The sequence below is a fragment of the Heterodontus francisci genome, chromosome 10, assembly GCF_036365525.1.
Source record: "Heterodontus francisci isolate sHetFra1 chromosome 10, sHetFra1.hap1, whole genome shotgun sequence".
In the NCBI taxonomy this organism is placed as follows: domain Eukaryota; kingdom Metazoa; phylum Chordata; class Chondrichthyes; order Heterodontiformes; family Heterodontidae; genus Heterodontus; species Heterodontus francisci.
This window is the reverse complement of record NC_090380.1, coordinates 45,285,337-45,299,766: the sequence shown is the minus strand read 5'-3', so window position 1 is coordinate 45,299,766 and position 14,430 is coordinate 45,285,337. Positions and strand designations below refer to the sequence as shown.

Genomic DNA, 14,430 nt, shown 5'->3' with positions numbered 1-14,430 from the left:
CCCTCTGCCTCCATGTGTAAATCCCCTTTCTGGTCCCTAATCGGCCCCACTCCTCCTTTTACCACCCTTTTACTATCTTTATGCCTATAGAAAACTTTGGTATTTCCTTTACTGCTAGCTGCCAGTCTCTTTTCATGCTCTCTCTTGCCTTCCCTTATTTCTTTTTTCACTTTCTGGACCTTCTATATTCAGCCTGGTTCTCAATAGTATTTTCGACCTGGCATCTGTCATAACCACAATTTTTCTTGTTTATATTAATCTCTACCTCTTTTGTCATCCAGGGAGCTCTGGATTTAGAGTCACAGAGAGATACAGCACCGAAACAGGCCCTTCGGCCCAACGAGTCCACGCCAACCATCAACCACCCATTTATACTAACCCTACATTAATCCCACTTTTTCCCTCTCACATCCCCACCTTCCCTCAATTCTCCTACCACCTACCTACACGAGGGGCAATTTTTACAATGGCCAATTTACCTATCAACCTGCAAGTCTTTCGCATGTGAGAGGAAACCGGAGCACCCGGAGGAAACCCACGCGGTCACAGGGAGAACTTGCAAACTCCGCACAGGCAATACCCAGAACCGAACCCGGGTTGCTGGAGCTGTGAGGCTGCAGTGCTAGCCACTGTTTCTTGTTTGCTTTACTTTTCCCCTTGACACATACCTTGATTGTGCCCAAACTATCACTTCTTTGAAGGTAGCCCATTGTTCAGCTACAGTTTTCCTGGTAGCTTTTGACTCCAATTTATTCACCCCAGCTCCATTCTTACCCCATTAAAGTTGGCCGTCCCCCAGTTAATTATTTTTACCCTGGATTGCTCTTTGTCCTTTTCCATTGTCATCCTAAACCTAATGATACAATGATCACTACCCCCTAAATGCTCTCCTACTGATGCTTGATCCACTTGGCCCACTTCATTCCGAGGAACCAGGTCTAGCAGTGTCTCCTTTCTCGTTGAGCTAGCAACATTACTATTATTCCAGTCTCTGTTTGGATAATTAAAGTCCCCCATTATAACTACCCTATAATTTTTGCACCTCTCTGTAATTTCCTTACAAATTTGTTCCTCCGTGTCCTTCCCACTAGCTGGTGGCCTATAGACAACACCGAGAAATGTAACCGCACCTTTTTTGTTCCTTAACTCTAGCCAAATTGATTTTGTCCTCGACCCCTCTGGAACATCCTTTTTCTCCAGCACTGCAATGCTCTCATTAATCACCCCTCCCCTTTCTTGTCCTTTTCTATCTTTCCTGAACATCTTGTATCCAGGAATATTCAACACCCAGTCCAGCCTTTCTTTGAGCCAGGTCTCTGTTATAGCCACAACATCATATTTTCACAAGGAAATCTGCGCCTGTACCTCACCTGTCTTATTAACCACACTCCGTGCATTCATATACATGCACATTAACTCGATTAAGACTTTATTACTTTCTCCCTTACTCTAACCCCACCTAATAATTTACTATTCTCTACTCTAGTGCTATCTATCTCCCCCAGTATTCTCTGCACCTTGGTATTCCTCTCTGATATTTGCTCCTGGTTTCCACACCCATAGCAAGTTAGCAGTTATGCTTCCCTCCAACTTGAGCTCCCTGTCAGCTTCCCATCCCCCTGACAATTTAGTTTAATCCCTCCCCAACAGCACTAGCAAATGTCCCTGCGAGGATATTCATCCCAGTCATGTTAAGATGCAACCCATCCATCTTGTACAGGTTCCACCTGCCCCAGAACCAGTCTCAATGCCATTAACAGAAATCTGATGCCCTCCCTCCAACACCAGTCCTCCAGCTACATGTTCAATCACTCAATTCTCCTATTCCTATGCTCACTTGCAGGTGGGACTGGAAGTAATCCTGAGATTACTGCTTTTGAGGTCCTGCTTTTTATAGTAACCACGTGATTGTGTCCATAATCTTAAAGCTTCCCCGGTTTAGCACAGCTGCTGTATGGGAGGTGTTCAAGTCGGTAACAATAAGAGCATTAGACGGAACGATTCATACATCTTTCGCGTCACACCCTCCAATCTAGATTAAACAAAACAACACATGAAAGAGCCCGAGAACTGATTGTTGCAAGGAAAGGAATGGGATATACATGTGTAGGTGTGATGTCAGAGAACTAAGTCAGCCAGCTTGTGAGTTCGTTTTAGATTCAGAATCACCCCTCTGTGATATGAGGGTGCAGAGGTGGGGTGGAGACCAGCTAAGTTACGCCTATCTCCAGATGGGTACGTATTGTGTGACCACTTGTGCAAAATCATTCATGCACGGCGAGACTGAATGCTCAGTAAGGAGATCCACCTTTTGTTTTAAGCCTACTCAAGTTATTTGAATATGGTGCCAAGTACTGCTCCCCATAGTGGTACACTACATTACTGAGTTACAAGCGAATTTCTCCATGCAAGGGGAAGTGCTTAGTGCAGTTACCCAGTTCAGACACCCAATACCCTTTCTGTCACTAAACGTTAGATCCATCATTGCAAGGTCGGCCACATCCCAAAAGCATCTAGTGCAGATGGAGCAGGTTAGCTCAACGGCAACAGAAGAGGCACAGCATTTAGGACAGGCTTATTGGTGGGAAGCAACCTACAATGTGGGTCAACACCCCTGGTACCGAATCATCCCCATGGTGGTGTTGCCGGTATAGTTGTTTTTGATGACCATGGTTTCTATCGCGCTGAGCTACTTGCGACATTTGATTAAGAGAATGTCAGGTCGAGCTATTGCAGTTGAGAATCTGAAACTGCAGCAACAGCTGTTGAAGAACAGGTGATGAGGAATCAAATGTTGGGACATTTTCATCCTCAAGCTGGGGACTGTAAGAACTATGGTGTTTTATAGAAGCATGGGTTTTTATATATTGTTCAAGTAACTGTGAATTTGAGGCACCGTAATGTCTAAATCAGGGGACACAATCACTGACCAAGGCAAGCAAATGGACTGCTGGGTGGAGCACTACCTAGAACTGTACTCCAGGGAAAATGGCGTCACTGATACTGCCATCAATGCAGCATAGTCTCTGCCAGTCATGGATGAGCTGGACGAACAGCCAACAAAATCAGAACTCAGTGATGCCATTGATTCTCTAGCCAGTGGAAAAGCCCCTGGAAAGGACGGCATTACCCCTGAAATAATCAAGAGTGCCAAGCCTGCTATACTCTCAGCACTCCATGAACTGCTTTGCCTGGGTGGGATGAGGGAGCAGTACCAAAGGACATGCGCGATGCCAATATCATCACCCTCTATAAGAACAAGAGTGACCGCAGTGACTGCAACAACTACCATGGAATCTCCATGCTCAGCATACTGGACAAAGTCTTCACTCGAGTCATTTTAAACAGACTCCAGAAGCTGGCTGAGCGAGTCTACTCTGAAGCACAGAGCGGCTTTCGAGCAGAGAGATCCACCATTGACATGCTGTTCTCCCTTCGCCAGCTACAGGAGAAATGTCGCGAACAACAAATCCCCTCTACGTTGCTTTCATTGATCTCACCAAAGCCTTTGACCTCGTCAGCAGACGTGGTCTCTTCAGACTACTAGCAAAGATCGGATGCCCACCAAAGCTACTAAGAATCACCATCTCATTCCATGACAATATGAAAGGCACAATTCAGCATAGCGGTGCCTCATCAGACCCCTTTCCTATCCTGAGGGGCGTGAAATAGGGCTGTGTTCTCACACCTACACTGTTTGGGATCTTCTTCTCACTGCTGCTCTCACATGCGTTCAAGTCTTCAGAAGAAGGAATTTTCCTCCACACAAGATCAGATGGCAGGTTGTTCAACCTTGCCCGCCTAAGAGCGAAGACCAAAGTACGGAAGGTCCTCATCAGGGAACTCCTCTTTGCTGACGATGCTGCATTAACATTCCACACAGAAGAGTGTCTGCAGAGACTCATCGACAGGGTTGCGGCTGCCTGCAATGAACTTGGTTGAGTCATCATCCTCAAGAAAACGAACATCACAGGACAGGACGCCAGAAATGCTCCATCCATCAATATCGGTGACCATGCTCTGGAAGTGGTTCAAGAGTTCACCTACCTAGGCTCATCTATCACCAGTAACCTGTCTCTCAATGCAGAAATCAACAAGCGCATGGGAAAGGCTTCCACTGCTATGTCCAGACTGGCCAAGAGGGTGTGGGAAAATGGCGCACTGACACAGAACATAAAAGTCCGAGCGTTTCAATCCTGTGTCCTCAGTACCTTGCTGTACAGCAGCGCGGCCTAGACAACGTATGTCAGCCAAGAGCGACATCTCAACTCATTCCATCTTCCTCCGGGTGGGGGGGTGGAGTTGCCAAGAAAATGTGGGAAGCCATGTCAGGTTGGCTCCCTGACGCAATCCCACCTCTGGAGGACCTTCCCGGGATGAAATGGGAACCAGAACAGCTGTCTGTTCCATGGAGGCAGACAGGCAATTAGGACAATTAAAGCCCCACTTAGGGGCCCTTTTGCATTGGCATCAGCATTTTACCGACATAGGAGTAGCCCCCCCAACATGTGCGAAGGCCACCAGGTCAATCGAAGCAGCCTCTCGATGGCAGGCCAGGGGCCAATGGACCCAGAAGCATCACGCCCAATAACAGGGCAACGGGGATGAAAGTCATACAATCATTTCCAGCACAGAAGGAGGCCATTCAGCCCATCGAATTCATGCCACCTCTCCACGGAGCAATCCAGTCAGTCCCACTCCCTGCTTGATCCCTGTAGCCCTGCAAGTTTATTTCCTTCAAGTGTCCATCCAATTTCCTTTGAATCATTGATTGTGTTCGCTTCCAACACCCTTATGGGCAGTACGTTTTAGGGTATTACCACGCGCTGGGTAAAAAGGTCTACCTCATATTCCCCCTGCATCTCTTGCTCAAAACCTTCAATCTTGTAACATTGGTTAATGGAACGAACCTAACTTGTCTATGTACACCTCTATCAAATCTCTATCAAATGCTCTAAGGAGAACAACCCAGTTTTTCCAACCTAACCTCATAACTAAAATCCCCCATCTCTGGAACCATTCTGGTAAATCTCCTCTGCATTCTCTCAAGGACTCTCCCATCCTCCCTAAAGTGCAGTGAGCAGAACTAGTGCAATTCTTCAGTTGGGTTCTAACCAGAGCTTTATAAAGATTCAGCATAACTTCCCTGTTTTTGTACTCAATTCCTCTATTCATGAAGATCCCATATGCTTTACTAACCATTCTCTCAATATGTCCTGCCACCTTCAAAGATTGATGCACATGCAGCCCCAGACTACAGCCCCGTCCTTTAATAGTCCTGCGGGAGGATTTCCCTTCCAATCTGATGGGCCTACCAGCCTCGGGCCTCTTTAATTGATCACATCAATGCAGGCAGCTGAGGGGGCCTACATGCTGAGGTACCCTTGCACTCAGCTGCCTACTTTGGCAGCATCCATCTCAGTGGGGCTGCTGAGCTGACATCACTGCGGGTGTGCTTAGTGGGCCTGCAGCGTCAGGAGCCCAACCACCATCCTTAACATGATGGCGAACATGGAGCCAGCCAATTAGGGAGCTGCCACCCTGAAGAGTTGTGCTGGTGGGCCGCTGACGACATGGGCGGTCTCAGGATCCCTATATGGGCCCGACATCATGGTCCCAACGTCCGCAGGAATATCCAGCCCATAATCTAGGCTGACACCTCAATGCCGTTCTCAAGCACTATCTGACCATGCTGTCTTTTGGATGAGCCATTAAATAATGGTCTTGTCTTCTCTTTCTTGTGGATGTCAAACATCCCATGGTGCTATTCAAGGGAGAGCACGTTGGTGTCCTGACCAACATTTATCCCTCAAGCAACACCACTTAAGACAGATTATCAGGTCTTTTATTTAATTGCTGTTTGTGGAACCTTGCTTTGTGCAAATTGGCTGCCTTGTTTCCTTACATCTCAACAGTGACTACAGTTCAAATTATTCATTTCCTGTGAAATACTTTTAGATATCCTGATATTGTGAAACGTGCTTTATAAATACAAGTTCTTTTTTTTTAACTCAAGTTTAAACTAAAATATCCAAATATTGATCAAATTATTGAAAAAACCTTTGAAACCACTTGATTTCATCATGTGACAGGCTTACCTTCTCAGCGACTCTGGGATAGAAATAGGATGTATACCATTCGACCAACCAAAGAGGCTGAACCAAGTCCGTACAGCAGTTAGAACCTTTTGATAGAAAATATCTTCGGCAATATTCTCAGCAGAAAACAATAGTTCTCCCAAATTGTTCTTTCTGTCCAAAAATTCAGTTTCATCCTCTGAATTCTTCTTATCTACTTTGGAATCTCTACTTTCAGAAGCATCTACAATAAAGAAGATATATATTTCAAGTACCCACGAAAAGATAATTATTCCATCCACCAACAAAAGGAAAAATGTTTTTTAAGAAAACTGAAATAAATAAGAATTATTGATGCTGCTTCAGTGATTTAATGTGCAATATCCATGAAATACTAAATTTAAATACAGTGTCCCCTTTCATAAACCAAGGAAAAACAATATGGTATTAAGCTGCGAGCTGCATACAGAAGCAACAACACCAAGCACCATCAATAATTAAAAAGATAATTAGCTATACGAGAAAGTTGCCATCAATAAAAATAAAAGACAATGGGCCAGGTTATGCTACAAAAATAATGGTGAGTCGACAGTTCTCATCGCCATTTAAGTGCAAGTTGGACAGCAACAAGCCCACATGCACAATTAAATGCAAAAATCCAGAAGTGGCTGTCCAAGATGCATTGCTCCTCCATAAGCTGTGTGAAACCAACATTTCACCATCTAACTCACCATTCAAATACATTGAACAGCGTGAATCTCCTGTAGATATGGGCTAAAATCACCACAAGAAGTTGTCATTCAACTCTAAGTGCCCTTTTAATGGCTTGCTAAGTCTTAATTACTGCCAAACAACTTCTCTGACATTGAAAATTAACTTACAAGTGTCAAGTTTAATTCCTTCAGATTTTAACTATTCTTGGAATTTTAAAATACATTTTTTTGTTTTATTTTTTCTCTGTCTCTTTTATCTCACTTAAGAACGAAAAAAAGACTTGCATTTATATTGCACTTTTCACAACCACCAGATACCTCAAAGAGCTTTACAGCCAACAAATTACTTTTGAGATGAAGTCACTGTTGTAATGTTGAAAATGATCCGATCGATCTTTCCCTCTCTTTATTTTGCTTTTTGTACCCGATTTGACAGTGAATTCACTTTTCTAACTTTAATTTCCTGGATCAGATTCTGCACTACTCAGAAATGATTCTGCAGTCTGATTGGTTTAGGAAATACATAGATGCTTGGCCTGTTCATACTGATCCCAGACACCTCATAGAGGGCATAGAGTTGTTTGGATTTCCCGCTGACAGCAAAATTGGGCAATAGTTCTCAAAATGGAAATGAGACACTTAAAGATTCTTCACACCCTGCCTCCTGTAAGGACTCCATTCCATTCTCCCAGTTTCTCCATCTCCGATGCATCTGCTCTGATAATGCAACCTTCCACAACAGCGCTTCGGATATGACTTCCTTTTTCCTCAACCGAGGATTCCCACCAACCCCCCCCCCTCCCCCCACTGTGGTTAACAGGGCCCTCAACTGTGTCCGGCCCATTTCCTGCACCTCTACCCTTACCCCTTCCCCTCCCTCCCAGAACCGCGAAAGGGTTCCCCTTGTCCTCACTTTCCACCCCACCAGCCTCCACATCCAAAGAATCATCCTCCGCCATTTCTGCCACGTCCAGCGTGATGCCACTACCAAACGCATCTTCCCTTCCCCACCCTTCAGCATTCCGAAGGGATCGTTCCCTCCACGACACGCTGGTCCACTTCTCCATTACCCCCCACACCTCGTCCCCTTCCCACGGCACCTTCCCATGCAATTGGAGGAGGTGTAACACCTGCCCTTTTACCTCCTCTCTCCGCACTATCCAAGACTCGAAACACTCCTTTCAGGTGAAGCAGCAATTTTCTTGTACTTCTTTCAATGTAGTATACTGTATTTGCTGCTCACAATGTGGTCTCCTCTACACTGGGGAGACCAAATGCAGATTTGTTGACCGCTTTGCGGAACACCTCCGCTCAGTCTGAAAGCATGACTTCGAGCTTCCGGTTGCTTGTCATTTCAACACAGCCCCCTGCTCTCATGCCCACATATCTGTCCTAGGCCTGCTGTAGTGTTCCAGTGAATATTAACGCAAGCTTGAGGAACAGCATCTCTCTTACTGATCAGGCACGCTACATCCTGCCGGACTGAACATCGAGTTCAATCATTTCAGAGCATGACGGGCCCCCTTTTTATTTTTAGTTATTTTTCTTTCTTTTTTTTATTTGTTTATTTTATTTTAGTTTGTTTCATCATTTTTTTACCATGTGTCTACCCATTGTTTTTTTCATGTTTGTGCTTTGGGCCAGGGCTGTTCATTTTTCTGTCCATTAACACCCTCTCTGCACTAATGCTTTGTCTTTCAGCACACCATTAACATACCGTTTGCCTTTGCTCCATGACCTTCTGGTCAGTTATTCTTTGTGACTCTCTGTCCTATCAACACCTTGCCATTTCTTATCTCTTGCCCCACCCCCGTTTTATTTGCTTAAAACCTATTACATTTCTAACATTTGCCAGTTCTGATGAAGGGTCATTGACCTGAAACAATAACTCTGCTTCTCTCTCCACAGATGCTGCCAGACCTGCTGAGTATTTCCAGTATTTCTTGTTTTTATTTCAGATTTCCAGTATCGACAGTATTTTGCTTTTACTCACTTAAAGATTCTATGTCTGAGCAATTCAGACTGCTTTGTCCATGTGACCATCTGTATGAATTCGTACTTATTACTTGGGCTTTGGGCTGACTGATGTAGAATTTACAAAGGTTATTTTGATTTTATTTTGAAACTGGGTGAGGTAATAAATATGAAGGTTACAGAAAGAAGTGAGAAAGGCAAAGGGCACCTGAGATACTATTGCATCATGTTGAAGTTTCTGTTAGCTGTTATAATTTCACGGATCAAAGTCTACCATAGTTATTTAATATAGTGAAAACACTAGCCCCCATTACATCACCTACTGTATCTTGAATGAAACCCTGAGCGGAGGTGTCAATAACCAGGGGACATAGATTTAAGGTAAGGGGCAGGAGGTTTAGAGGGGATTTGAGGAAAAACATTTTCACCCAGAGGTTGGAATCTAGAACGCACTGCCTGAGGGGATGGTAGAGGTAGGAACCCTCACAACATTTAAGAAGTATTTGGATGAGCACTTGAAACACCATAGTATACAAGGTTATGGGCCAAGTGCAGAAAAATGGGATTAGAATAGAAAGGTGCTTGATGGCCAGCGTGGACACGGTGCGCCGAAGGGCCTGCTTCTGTGCTGTATAACTCTATGACTCTAGAGTTTTTGATTACAATACCTAGAAAACTATTCAAAATGTCGACTCAGCTTTGCCCAAACAATTTCTCCAGACATCAGTCCTAAACTAACCTATCTTTCCCTACTAAGTCTTCAAAGAGGCGGGGATCCCACCTCCTGCAACTTTGAGAGTAAAAGACTGGCGAAGCACTCTAGGGGGCTGAAAAATTGCAGAGGCAGGTATCCCCCCGCCTTTTCAGTCCGGTGCCACATGCCCCACCTCCTGCATAAAATCCAGCCCCTCCTTTCAAAACTACTGGCCGAGAAATTACATCATGCAGCTCCTGTTTTTTGGGCACTGCATGGACACCTAAAGCCCCAAAATGGCAAGTAAGAAGCATGTACACACGTCCACCTGGAAGTCTGCTGTCCACCATATTGAGCAAGGACAAACAAAAGGCATCTTTTACCCATGCCTGAAGCAGACATTAGACTATGCAAATAAAGGGTTATAATACCTGCTTGAGGTCCCCTCTCCAAGACTGGTTTGTATTGCAGGCCGCATTCAGGGAAACAAGCTCTAAGGATGCCTCAAAAAAAGCAGGTAAGTAACTTACCATAATGTGAAGCTGGGAGGAACAGGAAAAATACTCCTGACTTCATGTTTAACCACCTTTCCTATTGCCGCCACCCCCGATCCTCCTACCTCGACCCCCCAAACGGCCATGCTCCTGGCCCCATTTCCAATCTCCCTCCCCAACAGCTTCCCTGACATTAGAACTGCAAACTATTGCATCACAATTGTTATGCATGATACAGAAATTGTTATAAAGATGAATCCAAAATAAAACTTCAAACTTTTAATTCTTTACTATCTTCCATAACAGTATTCATGACAAGCCAGAGATAGAGGCACTGATTTCAGATGGTGACTGAATTAGTCAAATTACATTTTTATGACAGTATTCTGGGAGTATTATTGAATTGCACGATTGTGAACCTAATAGGGCCAATTTTCATTTTTGACATTGTGTGGTTGAGCCCACTCAATGAAATGCACCTGAGGCCCAAACATGGTCAGACCTTGTTGGGCAGGAGTACAAGCCACTTATTCCAAGGCCAGCTCGAAAATAGAGTTAGGTGGGCTTCAGCTGAGCGGCAGGTGTTTTTAAAATTTCTGTTTGCCTACCACTCTGTTTATATTGAAAAATGGGATGGTCGGCATACAACAAACATCCCCAATGTATTTGGCAATACTGAGGCTAAAAGTCCGTGGCAGCAGATATGCCCCAAGCACTCCTTGACAGTAGGATATCAGGTGCCCATGCCACTATGGCCTCACCTTGACCTGGTTACATTTTTTTCATGTTTTCAGCTCTTATTGATTTGTGGTTTTAGGAGTTAAGTAACCAGTTAACTTGTCAAGTTTTTGACAATTTTTATCCTTGTTTTAAATATTTCTCCCCATGAGTGCTTCATCTTTTCTCTCTGCCTTCACTGCTTTTCCTATGGCCGCCCAGTACTTCAACCCATATTACTGGCCTGTCCCAGTGCCCATTTTACTTTCCTTCAGCCTGAAATTTTCAGCCCTTGGCTGCTCCTCTTTTTGTCTCCTGGTGCCTCATGCTATTCTAATGTCATAGCTCACCTGAGGTGTCCCTCTCACCCTTCCCATACTCTACAATGCCTGCTATTCTGTGGCAACTGCTCCCACAAGTTGGCCCTTTCTCCACATTTGCTGCTCACCATCCCAGGCATTTGGCTGCTGGCTCCTTCTCAGCTGTTACTACTTTTCAATTACACCAGTCATGTACTTGCACAGCCAATTATTTAGTTCAATCATTTCAGAGCATGACGGGCCCCCCATTTTACTTTTATTTTTAGTTATTTTTTCTTTTTTTCTTTTTTACATTTTTTACAACCTTTTTTTTCATGTTTATTTCATTGCATCTTAGTTTGTTCAGTTTGCTTACCCACTGTTTTTTTTCATGTCTGTACTTGCTGCTGTTCAACCTTCAGTCCGTTAACACCCTTTTTGTACTAATGCTTTGTCTTTCAACACACCATTAACATATTGTTTGCCTTTGCTCCATGACCTTTTGGTCAGCTATGTGGCCTTGTCCAATCTACACCTTCTCCTTTGTTATCCCCACCCCCGCCTCACTTGCTTATAACCTTTGACATTTCTAATATTTGCTAGTTCCGAAGCAGGGTCACTGACCCGAAACGTTAACTCTGCTTCTCTTTCCACAGATACTGCCAGACCTGCTGAGTGGTTCCACCATTTCTTGTTTTTATTTCAGATTTCCAGCATCTGCAGTATTTTGCTTTTATTTCAATTATTTAGGATTTTGGCAACCCACCAACTAATACAAGCAGAAAAATCATCATCAATGACCCTTAATTAAAATCCCTGAAAGCTACAGACATCCAAAAATAGTTCAGTAATAAGCATTTGCAAGAGTCAATACAGATCAGAGTGATATATTCATAAACACAGTTTATCCAAATGCGATGCTAGCAAGAATGATGCAGTAATCCAAACACTGCTGGCCAAGAAGCACACAGCATTTCTTTATTGGTTAATGACTAAATGTCTCAGGAAGTCTCAGTATCAAACCAACCACTGACTAAATTTAAGAATATGCATAATGTCGGGAAGGATGAATAAATCAAAGACCTTCAGTTACTGAACATTGTCCTTTTTTAACCAAGAGCTTTTGTTACATTTGGAAAGATATTTATGATCCTGACACTTCTATCATAGCACTCCAACAACATGTCGGTGACTAGCGTCTAATCAATAAAGTTGACGCATTAATAAATTGGATGAAAATGTCAGTGGCTTTCTCAACTAACCACCTTATGTCATGACAAAAAGCACTGACAATGTTCAGTAACATTCAATACAAGGCAACTTCATACTTTTCCAGGTCTTGATAACAGGTAATGAATGGGAAGATTGTGGCCTTATTTTATTTTAAAAGCCTGAGGGTAGAGGGTGCACAGTTAGTCCACATATTCCCAGGAATAGGTGTTCCAACAATAAGGATCCCAGTGGTGATAGTTTGGCTGCCTCTTCTCAAATGCCTCTCTCCTGTCCCACTGGTTATCCACATTGTGGCCAGTTACAGTGGCTACAAAAATCTATGGGATGCAGTTCTGATGGTTATTTTCAGCTGCCAATGCCCTCCAATGCTGACCGTGCCAGAATGTACAGTATCAATGGAAAGACTTCTAATCTGCCTGGGGCACTGCAGGTGCATCTCCAGCATTTGCCTGCCCCTTGCAACCAGAAAGTACAACATGTGTCCTCAATTGGTGGGTCGAGAGTGTTCCCAAGCCCAGTAACTGGGCTTAGCCATGTCCCTTTTGGTTACCTGTGTAAGGGGCCGATCAAGATTTTTTTTTAAATTACCATTCTTTTGTCAGTCCAAGCCAAATGCACAATCTAAATTTGGACAAGGTTAGACTTTGATTTCAATTTATGGTATAAGACGATGGTTCACCTGAAACAGATTCTTCAAAAAACGAAGTGGAAGGAGAGAATCTGGTGACAGTAGATGTACTTTGTGAGGCAGTTCCAGGGATATAATAGGGTTGTAGAAGAACTTTTCCAATGCTCTGATGTTTGTTTGAATTATTTGCTGAAAAGAACACAAAGGATTATTAGTAATAGCGCATTCATTCATTATTTATTTATTTTAGCATCAGGAAAAGCTCACAATTTATTTGGGGAAAGAATGCACAAGATTTTATCACATTGCAAGCCCAAAATGGGAAACTGTTTTATTTCCGAGGACCAATTTGCCTTAATATGATGAGCACAAAATCTGGTCAAGTTTACAAACAAAAAACACATATTTTGATGCTTTTTTAAATTGAGAAACCTGGGTGAAGGGCAAGATCAGTGGTGCAGGACAAACCAATGTTGAGAAAAGGTTCAAGGAGATTGGACCTGAGATTCCATGGACCTGGGGCTGCAAGACTAAGTTAAGCTCTTTTGGATGAGCTGTAATTTCCATCAGTTGAACATTGGGAAGGCTGAAGGCATTGTCTTCATCCTCCACCACAAGCTCCATACCTAGCCATTGATTCCAGTCCCCACCCCAGCCAATGTCTCAGACCGTATCACAGCCGCAGCATCTTTTGTAACCCAGAGATGAACTTCTCATACCATATCCTCTCCATCACATTGATCCCTTACTTCCATCTCTGTAACATTGCTCACCTCCACTTCGCCTCACCCTATCTGCCTCTAAAACCCTTAACCTAACCAGTGTCACCTCCAGACTGGTCTATTCCAATGCTTTCCTGGCTGGCCTTACGTGCATCATTCACTGTTGATAAACTTCAGCTCATCCAACCTCTGTTTCCTATATCCAATCCTGCAGAAAACCCATCACCCCAGATCTCGCATATCTACATTGGCTCCCAGTCCTTTGAGGCTTCCTATTTAAAATCGGCGCTCAAACTATATTAGCTAAACAGGTCAGCTGTATAAGACCATAAGAAATAGGAGCAGAAGTAGACCATTCGGCCTCTTGAACCTGTTCTGCCATTCAATAAGATCATGGCTGATCTGATTGTGGCCATAACTCCACTTTCCTGCCAGTCCCCATAACCCCTCACTCCCTTGTCGATCAAAAATCTGTCTAACTCAGCCTTGAATATATTCAATGACCCAGTCTCCACTGCTCTCTGGGGAAGAGAATTCCAAAGATTAACGACCCTCTGAGAGAAGAAATTCCTCCTCATCTCTGTCTTAAATGTGAGACCCATTATTTTTAAACGGTGCCCCCTAGTTCTAGACTCCCCCACAAGGGAAAACATCCTCTCAGCATCTAGCCTGTCAAGCCCCCTCAGAATCCTGTATGTTCCAATAAGATTACCTCTTATTCTTCTAAACTCCAATGAGTACAGGCCCAATCTGCTCAACCTTTCCTTAGATAACCCCATTCATCCCAGGAATCAGCCTAATGAACCTTCTCTGAACTGCTTCCAATGCAAGTATATCCCTCCTTAAGTAAGGAGACCAAAACTGTACACAGTACTCTAG

At 43.8% G+C, this 14,430-nt stretch overlaps 1 protein-coding gene across 3 annotated transcripts in view; it reads right to left on the bottom strand.

Moving 5' to 3' along the window:
* LOC137374438 (cilia- and flagella-associated protein 47-like) overlaps positions 1-14,430 on the bottom strand; it is a 777,638-nt gene that overhangs the window by 558,586 nt on the left and 204,622 nt on the right. For all 3 annotated transcript variants that reach the window (XM_068040550.1, XM_068040552.1, XM_068040551.1), the window contains 2 exons: positions 12,881-13,018; positions 6,099-6,321 (listed from right to left, as the gene is read on the bottom strand). In XM_068040550.1, the coding sequence (XP_067896651.1) occupies positions 6,099-6,321; positions 12,881-13,018 (361 nt within the window). The remainder of the gene's footprint in view (positions 1-6,098; positions 6,322-12,880; positions 13,019-14,430) is intronic.